General features: G+C 49.1%; 2 protein-coding genes across 6 annotated transcripts; both read left to right on the plus strand.

Annotated features, from left to right (window-relative positions):
- Positions 1–166: 166 nt before the first annotated feature.
- Positions 167–11,533, plus strand: LOC147209109 (FHF complex subunit HOOK-interacting protein 1A-like). 5 transcript variants are annotated; one of them, XM_086104717.1, is made up of 18 exons: positions 167–245; positions 956–1,047; positions 4,966–5,152; positions 5,228–5,411; positions 5,757–5,978; positions 6,043–6,205; positions 6,281–6,392; positions 7,452–7,553; positions 7,646–7,702; positions 7,782–7,868; positions 7,938–8,105; positions 8,176–8,267; positions 8,463–8,635; positions 8,711–8,822; positions 9,032–9,978; positions 10,262–10,440; positions 10,871–10,991; positions 11,099–11,533. In XM_086104717.1, exons 3-18 carry the CDS (start codon positions 5,048–5,050, stop codon positions 11,326–11,328), a joined length of 3,054 nt encoding a protein of 1,017 aa, XP_085960843.1. In that variant the 5' UTR covers positions 167–245; positions 956–1,047; positions 4,966–5,047; the 3' UTR covers positions 11,329–11,533. The 5 variants fall into 5 exon arrangements, with proteins under 5 accessions (XP_085960843.1, XP_085960847.1, XP_085960844.1 ...); XM_086104721.1 differs by having other exon boundaries at positions 8,176–8,255; XM_086104718.1 differs by having other exon boundaries at positions 4,969–5,152.
- An 821-nt stretch (positions 11,534–12,354) lies between these two features.
- On the plus strand, positions 12,355–15,195 carry LOC147209110 (uncharacterized). Its single transcript, XM_086104728.1, has 10 exons — positions 12,355–12,510; positions 12,629–12,694; positions 12,788–12,879; positions 13,582–13,720; positions 13,793–13,825; positions 13,895–13,974; positions 14,046–14,136; positions 14,433–14,504; positions 14,573–14,716; positions 14,797–15,195. The coding sequence occupies exons 1-10, from the start codon at positions 12,480–12,482 to the stop codon at positions 14,898–14,900; spliced, it is 852 nt and encodes a 283-aa protein (XP_085960854.1). The 5' UTR covers positions 12,355–12,479; the 3' UTR covers positions 14,901–15,195.
- Positions 15,196–15,435: the final 240 nt, after the last annotated feature.

Genomic DNA, 15,435 nt, shown 5'->3' on the forward strand with positions numbered 1-15,435 from the left:
CGGTCTTTATCTGAAGACAAGCATTTTCTTTGGTTTTCAAATTCAAAACGAATGAAACTAAAAAGCAACGAGAGCCTTTCCACCCCCCGGGGGCGTGGTGTGCTCAAGACAGTGGGCGTGGTCAGGAGTGACCCATTATTGATTGACAGCTGGGACGCTTAAAGCCCCAGGAGCGAAGCTGAGCTCACCAAGTACGTGGGACGTCCCAGGAGTGACTGCCAGCCCCCTAAATCACAACTGCCAAGGTAAATAAAAATAATTGAATTCTGTTTGACTTGTTGAAAGATGATATAATGTATAGGCGTCCCTAAATTCTGGACACAATTGACAGCAACATAGAATCATCTTTCCATCATTGCAAATTGAATTATTTGTTAATATTCCAAATGAATAAAATCTTGAAAATGTCATTCATGAAAATATGCATTTTGGTATTAATCTTTGAGCGACACTCTGTAGAAATTTTTCTCAATCCTAATTCTAAAACATACAAAACGGATTGCAAGCGTGTGCGTTGTACAACGTGGCACACAAGTTCATGATCAGTAAAAGTCATTTAAATGAACAGCACGTTCAAAAAGAGGAAACCCTTTATTTGTATTTTGCGCTTAATCCCTGGTTTTGTGATGGCATGTGACAGTTGGAGTTTAATGGGGACACACACACACACACACACACACACACACACACACACACACACATACACACGTTCAATGGCCATTTGGGATCAAACATCACTGTCTCATTTGAGATTAATCCACCCCGCCACCCCCCTCCACAAACACGTTTGCACTTCTATTCTTGTGAGGGCAACATGGTGGTCACCTCCCACTGATCAAATGAGAAGCCCATTGGCCTATTCTTGAAATAGCTCAGCAGTCATAGGACATTGTGATTTCCTTGACATGCTGTGGAAGTGATCATTTGTAGACACTTGATGGTGTTTCTTTCACAGGCAGCGGACAACCGGCGACTGTTCCATTGCTGGGGGTGCTTAAAAGGATTTCTTGGAGTTGGGAATTCATTGAATGTCCCAGAACACTGTGGGTGGGTCCTGTCCGTTTTCCTGTTTACATGTGGCCGCTGCCGATCTCTTGTTGCTGTTTAGGACAATTTAGTAGAGAGGCGGTGTGATTATTATTTTTTTTAATCCTGTCCAGAATGATGAAGTGCAGAGTGTGCCTTGAGATACAAATGAGCCAATTTACAAGCTTTTCGATATATGAGCCATTGTTCGGACACATTTTTTCTCTTTGAGGAGAAGATTGAGATATGATTGCTGGCAGTTAAAGTTTACCATCAAACTAAATTTAAAACAAAGAGTTGTGTGTTTAATTTTGCCTTTAAGTCGGCTGTCTTAATCCATCCATCCATCCATCCATCCATCCATCCATCCATCATCTACCGCTTATCCGGGGCCGGGTCGCGGGGGCAACAGCTTTAGCAGGGAAGCCCAGACTTCCCTCTCCCTAGCTACTTCTTCCAGCTCTCCCCGGGGGATCCCGAGATGTTCCCAGGCCAGCTGGGTGACATAGTCTCTCCAGCGTGTCCTGGGTCTTCCTCGGGGTCTCCTCCCGGTGGGACATGCCCGGAACACCTCACCAGGGAGGCGCTCAGGGGGCATCCGAATCAGATGCCCAAGCCACCTCATCTGGCTCCTCTCGATGTGGAGGAGAAGCGGCTCGACTCTGAGCCCCTCCCGGATGACCGAGCTTCTCACCTTATCTCTAAGGGAGAACCCGGACACCCTGCGGAGAAAACTCATTTCGGCCGCTTGTAACCGGGATCTCGTTCTTTCGGTCACGACCCATAGCTCGTGACCATAGATGAGGGTTGGAACGTAGATCGACCGGTAAATTGAGAGCTTCGCCCTTTGGCTCAGCTCCTTCTTCACCACGACAGACCGATACAACGTCCGCATCACAGCAGACGCTGCACCGATCCGCCTGTCGATCTCCCGCTCCCTCCTGCCCCCACTCGTGAATAAGACCCCAAGATACTTGAACTCCTCCACTTGGGGCAAGATCTCCTCCCCGACCCGGAGGGGACACTCCACCCTTTTCCGACTGAGGACCATGGTTTCAGATTTGGAGGTGCTGATCTTCATCCCAACCGCTTCACACTCGGCTGCGAAATGCTCCAGTGAGAGTTGGAGAGCCCTGTTTGAAGGAGCCAACAGCACCACATCATCTGCAAAAAGCAGGGATGCAATACTGAGGCCCCCAAAACGGACCCCCTCAACGCTTCGGCTGCGCCTAGAAATTCTGTCCATAAAGGTTATGAACAGAATCGGCGACAAAGGGCAGCCTTGGCGGAGTCCTACCCCCACTGGAAACGATTCCGACTTACTGCCGGCAATGCGAACCAAACTCTGACATCGGTGGTATAGTGACCGAACAGCCCGTATCAGGGGGTTCGGTACACCATACCCACGAAGCACCCCCCACAGAACTCCCCGAGGGACACGGTCAAACGCCTTCTCCAAGTCCACAAAACACATGTAGACTGGTTGGGCGAATTCCCACATACCCTCGAGGACCCTGCTAAGGGTGTAGAGCTGGTCCACTGTTCCACGGCCGGGACGAAAACCACACTGCTCCTCCTCAATCTGAGGCTCGACTTCCTGACGGACCCTCCTCTCCAGCACCCCTGAATAGACCTTACCAGGGAGGCTGAGGAGTGTGATCCCTCTGTAGTTGGAACACACCCTCCGGTCCCCCTTTTTAAAAAGAGGGACTACCACCCCGGTCTGCCAATCCAGAGGCACTCTCCCTGTTGACCACGCGATGTTGCAGAGGCGTGTCAACCAGGACAGCCCCACAACATCCAGAGCCTTGAGGAACTCCGGGCGGATCTCATCCACCCCCGGGGCCTTGCCACCGAGGAGCTTTTTAACCACATCGGTGACTTCAACCACAGAGATAGGAGAGCCCACCTCAGAGTCCCCAGGCTCTGCTTCCTCCAAGGAAGGCGTGTTGGTGGAGTTGAGGAGGTCTTCGAAGTACTCTGCCCACCGATTCACAACGTCCCGAGTCGAAGTCAGCAGCGCCCCATCCCCACTGTACACAGTGTTAGTGGTGCACTGCTTCCCCCTCCTGAGACGTCGGATGGTGGACCAGAATTTCCTCGAAGCCGTCCGGAAGTCGGCTTCCATGGTCTCACCGAACTCTTCCCACGCTCGGGTTTTTGCCTCGGCGACCACCGAAGCTGCGTTCCGCTTTGCCAGTCGATACCCGTCAGCTGCCTCTGGGGTCCCACAGGCCATAAAGGCTCGATAGGACTCCTTCTTCAGCTTGACGGCATCCCTTACTGCTGGTGTCCACCAGCGAGTACGGGGGTTGCCGCCACGACAGGCACCAACCACCTTACGGCCACAACTCAGATTGGCCGCCTCAACAATAGAGGCACGGAACATGGTCCACTCGGGCTCAATGTCCCCCGCCTCCCCCGGAACATGGGAAAAGCTCTGTCGGAGATGGGAGTTGAAACTCCTTCTGACAGGGGATTCCACCAGACGCTCCCAACAAACCCTCACAATACGTTTGGGTCTGCCAGGACGGACCTGCATCTTCCCCCACCATCGGAGCCTACTCACCACCAGGTGGTGATCAGTTGACAGCTCCGCCCCTCTCTTCACCCGAGTGTCCAGAACATGTGGCCGCAAATCCGATGATACAACTACAAAGTCGATCATCGAACTGCGGCCTAGTGTGTCCTGGTGCCAAGTGCACATATGGACACCCTTATGTTTGAACAAGGTGTTCGTTATGGACAATCCGTGGCGAGCACAGAAGTCCAATAACAAAACACCACTCGAGTTCTGATCGGGGGGGCCGTTCCTCCCAATCACGCCCCTCCAGGTCTCACTGTCATTGCCCACGTGAGCATTGAAGTCCCCCAGCAGAACAAGGGAGTCCCCAGCAGGAGTACTCTCCAGCACACCCTCCAAGGACTCCAAAAAGGGTGGGTATGCTGAGCTGCTGTTTGGTGCATATGCACAAACAACAGTCAGGACCCGTCCACCCACCCGAAGGCGGAGGGAGGCAACCCTCTCGTCTACCGGTGTGAACCCCAATGTACAGGCACTGAGCCGGGGGGCAATGAGATGCCCACACCTGCTCTGCGCCTCTCACCTTGAGCAACTCCAGAGTGGAAGAGAGTCCAACCCCTCTCGAGAGAACTGGTACCAGAACCCAGGCTGTGTGTGGAGGCAAGTCCGACTATATCCAGTCGGAAATTCTCTGCCTCACACACCAGCTCGGGCTCCTTCCCTGCCAGAGAGGTGACATTCCATGTCCCAAGAGCTAGCTTCTGCAGCCGAGGATCGGACCGCCAGGGTCCCCGCCTTTGGCTGCCGCCCAGCTCACATTGCACCCGACCCCTTTGGCCCCTCTCATGGGTGGTGAGCCCATGGGAAGGGGGACCCACGTTGCCTCTTCGGGCTGTGCCCGGCCGGGCCCCATGGGTGTAGGCCCGGCCACCAGGCGCTTGCCAACGAGCCCCACCTCCAGGCCTGGCTCCAGAGGGGGGCCCCGGTGACCCGCGTCCGGGCAAGGGAAACCTTGGTCCATATATTTTTGTCATCATAAGGGGTCTTTGAGCCGTGCTTTGTCTGGCCCCTCACCTAGAACCTGTTTGCCATGGGTGACCCTGCCAGGGGCGGCTGTCTTAATGCTAACACATAATAGGAAACACCATAGATGGGATAACGAATAGCATCTAAAGTATGTCTTGGCTTTAGGCAACGGATATTTGAACACAATCGATGCAGCAACACATAGAGAGAAATTAGTGGCCTGGAAAAATATGTGATTGGCATGTGTCGAAGTACCACCTCGTACTTTGCAACCTGCAGCAGAGACCAATTTGTATGTATCATTGATGGATGATCAGCACTGGAATTGGCAGCATAAAACCCTGATTGGATACTGTACGTCCACGCTCATACACATTCCCACTATTTAGCAGTTGATCCTGGACTGAGAGCAGTGGCCGGATCCCCGCCTTTCCCCCGCAACATGCCTTAGCCATCCGAGCACAAGTCAGGATGATGGCCTCGGCCGCGGCCGGCAGCGACCGCAGGAAGTCGCTGACGCTGCGAGGAGTGGACCCAGAGACGTGCATGATTGTGTTTAAGAATCACTGGGCGCAGGTGAGCATGAAGTGGCAAATAGTCTCGGCGTCATGTGATGGCTACTCCAATTCACCAGGTTTCCTTGGCCTTTAGGTAGTGAAGATCTTAGAGAAACATGAGCCAGGGCGTGGCGGCACCAGCGCGCTGAGTTTCCTCTCAGGTCACACTGGAAGCAGCGGCGCCCGCCTCGGGTCCATCCCGGCCGATGAGGCCAGTGCTGTTCAGAACTATGTGGAACACATGCTGTTCCTGCTCATGCAGGAGGAGGCAGGACAAGGTGAGAGCCAAAGCAATCCATCTTTCAAGAATTAACAAATTGTCAATGAACTGACGAACGTGCGCATTTTTATGGCAGGCGGATTTCACATTTAAATGTCAACATTTAAGTTTGGCTATCTGGAATTAACATATTAACATTGTCTTCCTGACTCAACAAGATTACATTTTGATTAGCTGGAATTTTCATTTAAAATATCTGTAACTTTATTGTGGCTAGTCAAAATGAAGTCAAGTCCAGTTTCTTGGATACCAAGTCGAAGTCAAGTCAAGGCTTTCCGAAGTTTTATGACTCGAGTCTCCAAACTCAGTCGTGAACATACATAATGCTGATCCTAATCCTCAGGAGGAGCAATGGGTCCCATTTTGGAGTTTGTGGTTCTGGAGGGTGTGATGGAGCGCCTTTTCCTGTGGAGCTTGAGGCGGCAGTTCACCGAGGACATGAAAGTGGAGCAGCTCAGGATGTACCAGATGCTCCTGACCCAGGCCCACCAGCCCCTCCTGCACCACAAGCCACTGCTGCGGCCGCTCATGACACTGCTGGCCTCCTGTGGCGGCGCTGGCGCAGGTACGATACGTTACGTCGCCTCAGTAGAATCGACCCCTCGGTTGACTGCCTTTACTTTTTTTAGACGCAGGCGGTTGCGTAGAGGCAGAGCTGGTCCTCCTGTTGAACCAGCTGTGCGCGGCTCTAGTGAAGGACCCCTCAGTGCTGGAATTGTTCTTCCACACCAGTGAGGATCAGGGCGCCGCCAACTTCCTGCTCTTCTCCCTGCTCATCCCATACACACACAGGTTCTTGAACACACGCACGCTGAGTGAAAACCATTTCAAGCATTCCACACTGAAAGTCACCTTCCACTCTCTCAGACAAGGCCCGGTAGGTCAGCAGGCCCGAGAAGCTCTTCTGCTCATCATGTCGCTTTCAGCCTCGGAGCCTCGCGTGGCCCAGCATATTGCCCAGAACACGTACTTCTGCCCTGTAAGTCCCCCCATGCACACAACATACATTCTCCATGAGCAAACAACACCGCCACAGCGACTCAAAGGTTGTGCGGCAAATTGTAATTTGATCATAGAACCTCAACTACCAATAAAAAAGAAAATGAGTTAGTTGGTGAACATTTTTCATGATCCAAGGATATAACGTTGTTGGTGTTGACTGAGGCGGCAGTGTTCATTGTGATTTCATTGCCATGCGTTATGTAACAACCAAACGAGCTCAAGGCGTTTCGTTAGGGGGAAAATTACTTCCAGTAAAAATTTTGGAAGTGCCGTGAGGGCTCCACGCCACCTCTGGAAAAACGGGTTCAGTGTTTGTTTACAGCAAATAGCAGGCCATGTTGGCTCTATGATGAACGAATGATTCACTCATTCCTACCTCCCTAATGGTTATACTTATGTTCAATCATTTATTTAGTTTAGCCATTCCGTCACTGTGTTTGGAATCATTCATTCATTCCCTACTCAATGATCACCATTACGGACTTTTGAATGCGATTTTTTTTTCATGATCCACATACTTGTAAAAAAATAAAATAAACGCATAGTGTTTGACGAGTACTAGCATGCTTCAGATTTATGTCCATGTGACCATGCTGACCTCAATCTTCTTGTGGAGAGGAGATTAGTAAATCAGCACGAGATTGGCCGCCAGTCCAAAGCGGGATTAGCAAATCCGCTGCGTGTGAATGAAACAGCATTGCTACCACTGACACCGCTCGTGTTTTGATCTGCGCTTGAATCTGTGGCTCCCCCTCTTTCCAGAGATGAAGGAATCAAAACAAAAATCACCCTCCCGTTCCTTTTCCGCATAATCCGCTCTTGAATTTTGGTTGAGGTGCTCAGTTTTGTGTTGTGACCCACATTCACCTTAAAACATGGGTGTCAAACTCAAGACCCTGGGGGAGCGATCTGGTCCACCACTTAAACAAACTTGAAATCTGGACCAAAATGACAGATTGTCTTCAGTTTTATTAATGTTGATTTGCCAGTGATTTAGCAGCGAATGTCGTCAATGTCAAACTGTGTACTGGTGCAGGTTCTGGCCACAGGTCTTTCTGGTCTCTACTCCTCTCTGCCAGCTAGGTTGCAGGTTTACAGCGAAGACTGGCACTGTCTGGACCAACCCGACTGGCAACAGGTAACCATGACAACTGTACACAGAGAGTGCGACACCGTGATGGGCATTTTTGCATATGAGCGAATAATGCCAATGTTCCAACATTTCGACAGGTTCCGGCTCTTGTCCACTTCCTGCACTCTCTGGGCTTCTGCAGCACCGTCACCAGCGTAATGCGCCAACCTTCACACAAACTCTTCTAGTCTTAAAAAGACAATAACATTGTTTTTCATTCTGACCTTCCCTCAGGTAACTCATCCTTCTATCCGCTCCCAGCTGCTGAGTTACATCCACAATGGGTTCCTGGTGCCTGTGCTCGCCCCTGCTCTCCATAAGGTATACAAAAATATCTGTAATTCTAATCCTTACAAGTTTTGAAAGAGTTATCTGTGCGTCTGTGTACAGCTGACTGTGGAGGAGGTGATGACAACTACAGCTTACCTGGACTTGTTTTTGCGCTCCATCACTGAGCCTGCCCTCCTGCAGACCTTCCTGTCCTTCATACTGCTGCACACTCACGACAATGTGCATATCCTGGACACGCTGGTCAGCAGAGTCAACACACCTTTTCAGGTAACGCACCTGACATGCCGGTGAAAGCAGATCCAAATCAAAGACATGATCTCGTCTTGGTGCTCCTCAGCTAGGCACGGTGTCGCTGGCTCTATTCAGGACGCTCATCAGTCTCTTCTGCGAGGACGTCATGTTGCAGCTTGTTTTCAGGTCAGCTCGATGGTAAAAAAAAAAAGAACTATGGCATTGCAGGAGACAGATAGCTGTTTTGTTGAATGACATTAGGATTATGAGGGGGGTCCTTGGGAAAACCATGTTCTGGTGAAGGGTCCCTGAAACCCAGATTTTTTAAAGAATGCCTGCTTTAGGGGATAACAGTACAGATCACTTGATTACCTGAGTGTCGTGTGTCCTCAGGTTCTTAATTGCGTGCACCCACCTGAGCAGGAAGCAGTGGTCATCATTAAAGCACAAGGCCTGGTGCTCCACGAGTGCCGCCTCCTTCCTGCTCCTCATGCCCTCTTGGTGCCCCGTCCACCTGCCGAACAGAAATGGAGCCTCAGAGCACATCCACTGGCCCAAAGGAGCAGGTGATGCATTTTTTGATGATGATGTGGTGTCAGTGAGTCCCATCACATATTTGAACTTGGCTCTGTGGTGGTTAGATGTGTCAGTGGCTGAAAGCATTGGTTATTGGCGAGGCTCAGACTTCCGAATGGAAGTCAACTACCTCCATTACCTCTCAGATGCCCGACAAGCCATCGGTGCCTCGAAAAGGTCAGTGGATCCTCCTGATAGCAACGACACAAAATGTTTGCTTGAGCACCATCTGGTGGCAACCAGGTCCCAAGAAACTTAAGCATGTTGATATGGGAGGAGCTTAATTTAGTTTAAAGCCAAACAGTGATGTGCAACCATCCTGTGGCACATGGTGCCATACAAATGATTATAACTTGCCTGACTAATAACATCGTGGTGTCCCTCAGGGCGTGTCGGCACTGGTCGGCGCCTTATGACGGGCACAATCCGCCACCTGTCCAAGAACAACCTCTCACACTGAACGGATCAAATGAGGATGACATGGAACGGCAACCAAAGAGTGACTCTGTTGGTGCCTCCCCGACCTCTTGCTCCATGGACGTTGTCTCCAAGAGTAACCAGGCAGGAAGAACCGGCTCTGCTCTAGACCTTGAGTGGGATGACCTTTTTGTGGATGAGGATCTATCGTCTTCATTTGGTGGCTCTTTTGCACCTCTCCCACCCTTACTCCCTCGCCACATCCAAGAGATGCGACGCAGCGCCATCAAGCTGGTGCACGGCGCCTATGTGGAAGAGGGTGAATTTGAGAAGGATGTTCTGGTCTACGATCTGGTCGCCCAAAAAGATGCCACTGCTGCTATTTTGGAACGAATGATGGCAGCTATTCGAGGACGACATGGAGACGGTGTCTCCTCTGTGACAACAGGAAGGACAATACATGAAACTGTTAACTGCATTATGTCATCCCGGAGGATGAGTGAGGAAGGAGGAAAGGAGGAAATAAGGGGTGAGGACCATGGAAGCAAATCGAGGCTAAGTGAGGACATCAGTGATCGCGTTACTGACATTTGTAATGCAGACTGCATCCCGGACGCACAAAATCACACTTCACTCAACGGTCATCCATTGATGACAAACACAGACTCCACATGTTACAACAAAGTTCCTGGTAACAACGGCAACTTCCTGTCCCAGTACCATGAGCTAATGCGTTTTGGGGCAGAGCCGGAGTGCGACAGCATACTGGATGACATTTCCACCTTTAGGAGGCGGATTCAAGAACTGAAGCAAAGACTGGTAGAGGAAGATTGTGAAGATGGAAAGGAAACGGTTGAGGAGCTTTTGGAGGAGGAGGAAGAAGAAGATGGAGCGAGGCAGAGTGTTCCATTTACAGGTGGGTTCACAGACCATGACAGAACACAAAACTCCAGGTGGAAAATAGTAAGCAACATCTATAGGGAGAGCCATCTACCTGTTTAAGAGCTAGAGTACATTCATTGTTCACGGTCAGCTCACCCAAGTGTACTCAGCCCACGTTGGTCAGTTCACCATCTTGCTGGTTGCTCCATTACACTGACATCCTCACTGAAGACTCATTGTTGGCTTACTGTATTTCGGCAAATTCCTTCAGCGAATCTCACTCTCACCACTCACACTAACCTCCCATGATGCCACAGGGCCCTTTATCAGTGTCCTTCTGTCCCGTCTGGAGAATCTACTGGAGAACTCTATCGCCGTCAACCTGCTGGTGACAGGCATCCTCGCTCAGCTAGCGTCGTACCCGCAACCTCTGCTGACAGCGTTCCTGCTTGGCACAGAAACACACCAACAGGCTGGTGTGTGTACACTGCACCAGGTAACATGCACTCATACCTGCCTGATTATGATCCAACGTGCGAATTTTTAAAAATACAAGTCATAGTTTGGCCGATCATTTACTCTGACTTGCGAGTGCAAGCTTGAGATATGAACACTGTATGGTGGCAGTGAATTCAACTCACTTCACAAACTACACAAACAAACTGTGGACCAACCTATAGACAGAAAATGTAACAATACTCACAGGCATATCTTCCTCACCAACGTGCTAACCAGTTGACCACCGTTCCGCCCCAATATATTTAAGACCTGTTTCATAGATAAGGATTTCAATTCAACGGAGTTAAATTCAATATGTACCCATCGTCGCTGGCTTTTCTGAAAAGCGGACCCCCAAATTATGGTTTGCAGACCCCCTTGAGAACCAGAGAACCAAGATTCCAACTGATATATGTGTGTTTGCGTAGGTGCTGGTGTCACTTCACAGCCAAATTGAACGCTACATCCAAGCCCGACCAGAGTACCCCAGCTTGGTCCTACAGGCATGGAGGTTCTTGTTGGCTAAAGACCATGACAGCAAGGTCCGAGGTTAGTGTGCATTATTCCTCCAGTGGCAGCTCATGAAAACAAAATGTACTAAACCTTGGTTAAGTAATGACATGCATTGAGGCCCAGCACATCTGGATATGTTCCAGAAAGCCTCCAGTCTGAGGGCACTGAAGATCCAGACCACCTTCTTCCCAATGGTTCTGTGAGGAACATTCTAGCACTCCCCCACCTTGGCCCTCTGCCTCCCTGTCCTACCATCCCACCCCAAGACAAGAGCCGAGTGTTCGCCATTGTCCTATACGCAGAATTCCTGAAGGAGCTGGCCGCTATTGCCCTGGAGCATAGCATCACATCGGACTGGACCACAGAGGAGTAGAGGAGGCAGGCCTCATCCCAAAAATGACACTTTAAAGAGTAATTTTATATATTCATTTGACCTGAAATCCCTTGAATTTTTGTACTGTGCAGAACAATGTGAAAATGATTCTATTAATGTTGACTATTCTTTTCATTGTGTTTTTGTGAATTTAATGTTTTTCCATGAATCATCCAATTAAAACAGCGATGTTGAAAATTGAAAAGAGATGGACACTCTGGTCTTTGTGGGGACAGTTCGGGAAGGTTTTCTTGTCCCGCTTGGATTAGTTTAGGTAAGGTGTTGAAACTAAGAAGACTTCTGTTGTGAATTGGCATCAAACCGAAAAGGACTACCATGAGGCACGGCGTCTAAGATTTCCAGAGGCCCCCCCCCAAATATCAAAAATAAATAAATCAAGCTGGTTCATTAAGATTTGTAGGGGTATTGGAGAGTAAAGGGGGGTTATCAGGAAAGCCCAGAATTTGCTCTCCCCAGCCACTTCATCTAGCTCTTCCATGGGGGAATTGCAATGCGTTCCTAGGCCAGCCGGGAGACTTTTTTCCAGCATCTCCTGGGTCATCCTCTGGCCCTCCTCCGAGTGTTACATGTCCAGAACACCTCACTCGGGAGGAATCATAAACGGATGCCATAACCACTTCATCTGGCTTCTCTCGATATGGAGGAGCACGGCTCTACGCTGACCTTCTCCCTTTTGATGGCCAAGCTATTCACTCTAACGAGAGCCCAGACACAGCGCGGAGAAAATTTGTTTTAAGCCACTGGCATTCGTGATCTTGTTTTTAACCAGGATGACCCACAGCTTGTGACGATAGTTGAGGGTGGGAATTTACAGTAAATTGACCAATAAATCCACCCGCGGGGCTATATGAATAAAACTGTCTTGACTTGATTTCAACCTCTCACGCTAGACTAAAGGAAATGAGCTCATGTTTGCATGAAAATTGAGGAGAGCAGGCGGCGACATCCTGTGTCTTTGTGGCCTTTGCTCGCACTGTGGTTGGTGTCTCACTTCCTGAAAGTGAAGCCAACAGAGCGCTGCGAGTGTCACATGGTTAAAAATATCAGGTATTAAACAGGCAGAGGAGTTTTCTGGCGGGCTTGCATCGGACTGAAATGCTAAGCTGCGTTGATATCTTTGTTTGATTTCGATGAAGATGAGCTCTCGACTCTTCTTCCTCGGTGGGTACAGCTGCAGACCTCATGTGTTGAAGCAAGGCACTCAAAATTTATGAGGATCCTTCATGTAGAAAGTCAAATGAAGTATCTACATTCAGGTTAACACCTTTGGTCTTTTCAGTTTTAGCAGCAGTATGTGTTTGCCAAGGACAAAACCAAACAGCAACACCGAGGAACCGCACCTCAGGTACAGTCAAAATGGAGTTGAAGTGTTTGTCTTAATGCCAGTCCACATCTCATGTCTTCTCCGTCATGTTTGCTTCTAATGCGCCAACATTAGCTCCCCTCACCATGGAAGAATCGACAACACCAATGCCGTCTCATCAGAATCGGACTTTGGGAAATCAACCTGATGTGCTGTCAACAGCAACGGTGCCGCTGATCTCTGCCTTCATTCTTAGCCTAAGCCAGTGGTCCTCAATATTTTAAGTACCGTCTAAAAAAACAACAACAATTGACTCTTCAAGGGCAATCATAATGACAATCAGTAAACTGGTTAGCAGGTTGGCTTCACAGTGTAGAGGTGGAGGGTTCGATTCTGGCTATGGCCTTGCTGTGTGGAATTTGCATGTTCTCCCCGTGCCTGCGTGGGTTTTCTCCGGGTACTGCGGTTTTCTCCCACATTCCAAAAACATGCATGGCGGTTTAATGAAACACTCTAAATTGTCCCCAGGTGTGACTGTGAGTGCAAATGGTTGTTCGCCTACTGCCCGATGACGGCTGGGATAGGCTCCAGCATGCCCGCGACCCTCGTGAGGATCAACAGATTAGAAAATGGATGAATTGATGAATGGATGGATGGATTAAAATATATTATAATTGGGTTTCGAAAAGATTCAATGCAAATGTATTCAAACCTACATACATCTGAACTAGAAGAGAATTATTTAAGCTACTGACACATTATGAAGTTTCAACATTTAATTCGGTGAGTACCCATTCAACACTTTGGGGACCATTTTTCCAAGCAACTGCACTAATTCCTTCAGATTTATTTGGTCTCACACATTTGTTTAAAGATGCGTTGTTTGAAGCTTCTTGTCATAGAAACAAGAATTAAACCTCATTAAACAGGGACCACCACCTGGGACACAAGGAGAAACCAAGACGCCGAGCGACAAAGTCCATGATCCCATCGAGCAGAAGCCCACAACACCAGCCGAGGACTTCACTTTAATTTCCACAATTGCACAGAGTGTCACAACACAGGCGGGTAAAGTCACAATGACATCATCGGCACCAAGAACAAGTGGAGGGCGCTACTGACAATGGTTGTCTCTTTCAGCATCCCATGACGGGGGATCCTATGCTTCCTGGGGTGAGAGTGATGTGATGTTTAACATGTTCTGTTCAGACCCTTGAAAAGTTGCCGCCCCTCGCTCTTTAGGTTATGTCCTCATGGTGCTGCTGCTACTGGTGATCATCATCCTTCTCATCATCCTCTACCTGCTGAGGAGGGCGTCCCGGGTAAGAGTGGCACATTGGCATGGCTCATAAACGGATCAGCGATTCTACTCATTGTTTGACGTTTCTTGTAGACGTGCTCGTTTGACCTACGGCACGGGGCTCCTGGCAATCATGGGAAGGCGCCTGCGGGCAATTTTGAGGTCCTCTACTCTGATGACCAAGGTGTGCTCTTAAATATCCCTTTTCAAACTGAGCTGGTGCCAGTGCTGAATAGTACCGGTGTAAGGTGTTGGTGACAGTGTTCAGACAGTCAATCCAGGGCCTTTAGAATCAGTAATACTGGCCCATACACTTCCATTAGATGACAGAAGGTACGATAAACCTTTTACCTCAGTGAAGCAATGGGAGCCTTCGCTCTGGACAGCAAAGAGTTACTTGTAGTCTGGCCTCAGCTTTGCCAGCAAAAAAGATGCCAATTCTCTCATCTCGTGGCTGACAAATTTGTGACCCCCCAAAAGGCCGACAGACCCCCTGTGACCATTTCATGTCTCCGGTGGCCAACGGCACGGATGCACAATCAGAGGAGCACGGTACTCTTTTTATCCTTTTATGATCAGCTCAGGTATGAGGGAATTCTGACTGTACCTTGCCTTTGAAGAGCTGCAAGAAGAAATGCACGTGAACCACTCTCAGGCTTCCCATAGTGGAGACTCCGACGTGGCAATCCCGCACCACTCACCCAAAAAGTCTGAACCGTTGGATGCCGCTGAGGAGGAGCCTAATCAACACGATATCACCCCACGTGAGACAATACAAGTTTGAATGCTCGAGAGACTTGTGTGGAAATAACATTTTGGGGTTCTGTCTTCTGCTCTGTTTTAGCTGTTTCTAGTGGTTTGTTAGATGAAAACGACCTCAATGAGCCATTGCAGTTCAACCTTCACATCGCTTCCTCGTCCTCGACCTCTTCTTCCTATTTTGACTGATGAGCTCGAAAGAGGCTTTTCATTCGCCTGTCTGTAACAGCAACCTATAGCGACAGGCAGAGCAATCAAATGTTTTTCCATAGATGCCAGGATGTATAATTTTAACCTGGGATTGACCTTTTGCCTTTCAGACAAGAGAACAATAGCAATGAAACGGGCTATGATTTCACACTGAGTAAATACATTTAGAAGTAAATTGAGAGGACACCATAATTATATCAGAATGTGATTATTGTAACATTTTTGCTCATTGTGGTGCCTTGCCATTTGGCTCAATAAATGTTGGGAAACACTGCTCCGCTGTTTTATACGACACTAAATGATTTTAACCATCTCGAGGACAGCGGTTACTACAGTGTTATCAGGTTACAGGGTGCATGAAAGGGTTATAAGAGAGATTGATTGTTAGTTGAGGAATGACGGGTGTGTGAAACTCAGCTATCACCTTTTTTGCAGCGGAGAAGTTAGCATCAGGGGCCTGCCACGGTGTCACATGTTGCGGTGCGTTTGTGCGTGGGCAGCCGTGCGTAAACCC

Source organism: Hippocampus guttulatus, chromosome 2 (assembly GCF_054856545.1).
Source record: "Hippocampus guttulatus isolate MCC_2025c chromosome 2, RoL_Hgut_1.0, whole genome shotgun sequence".
Classification (NCBI taxonomy): Eukaryota; Metazoa; Chordata; class Actinopteri; order Syngnathiformes; family Syngnathidae; genus Hippocampus; species Hippocampus guttulatus.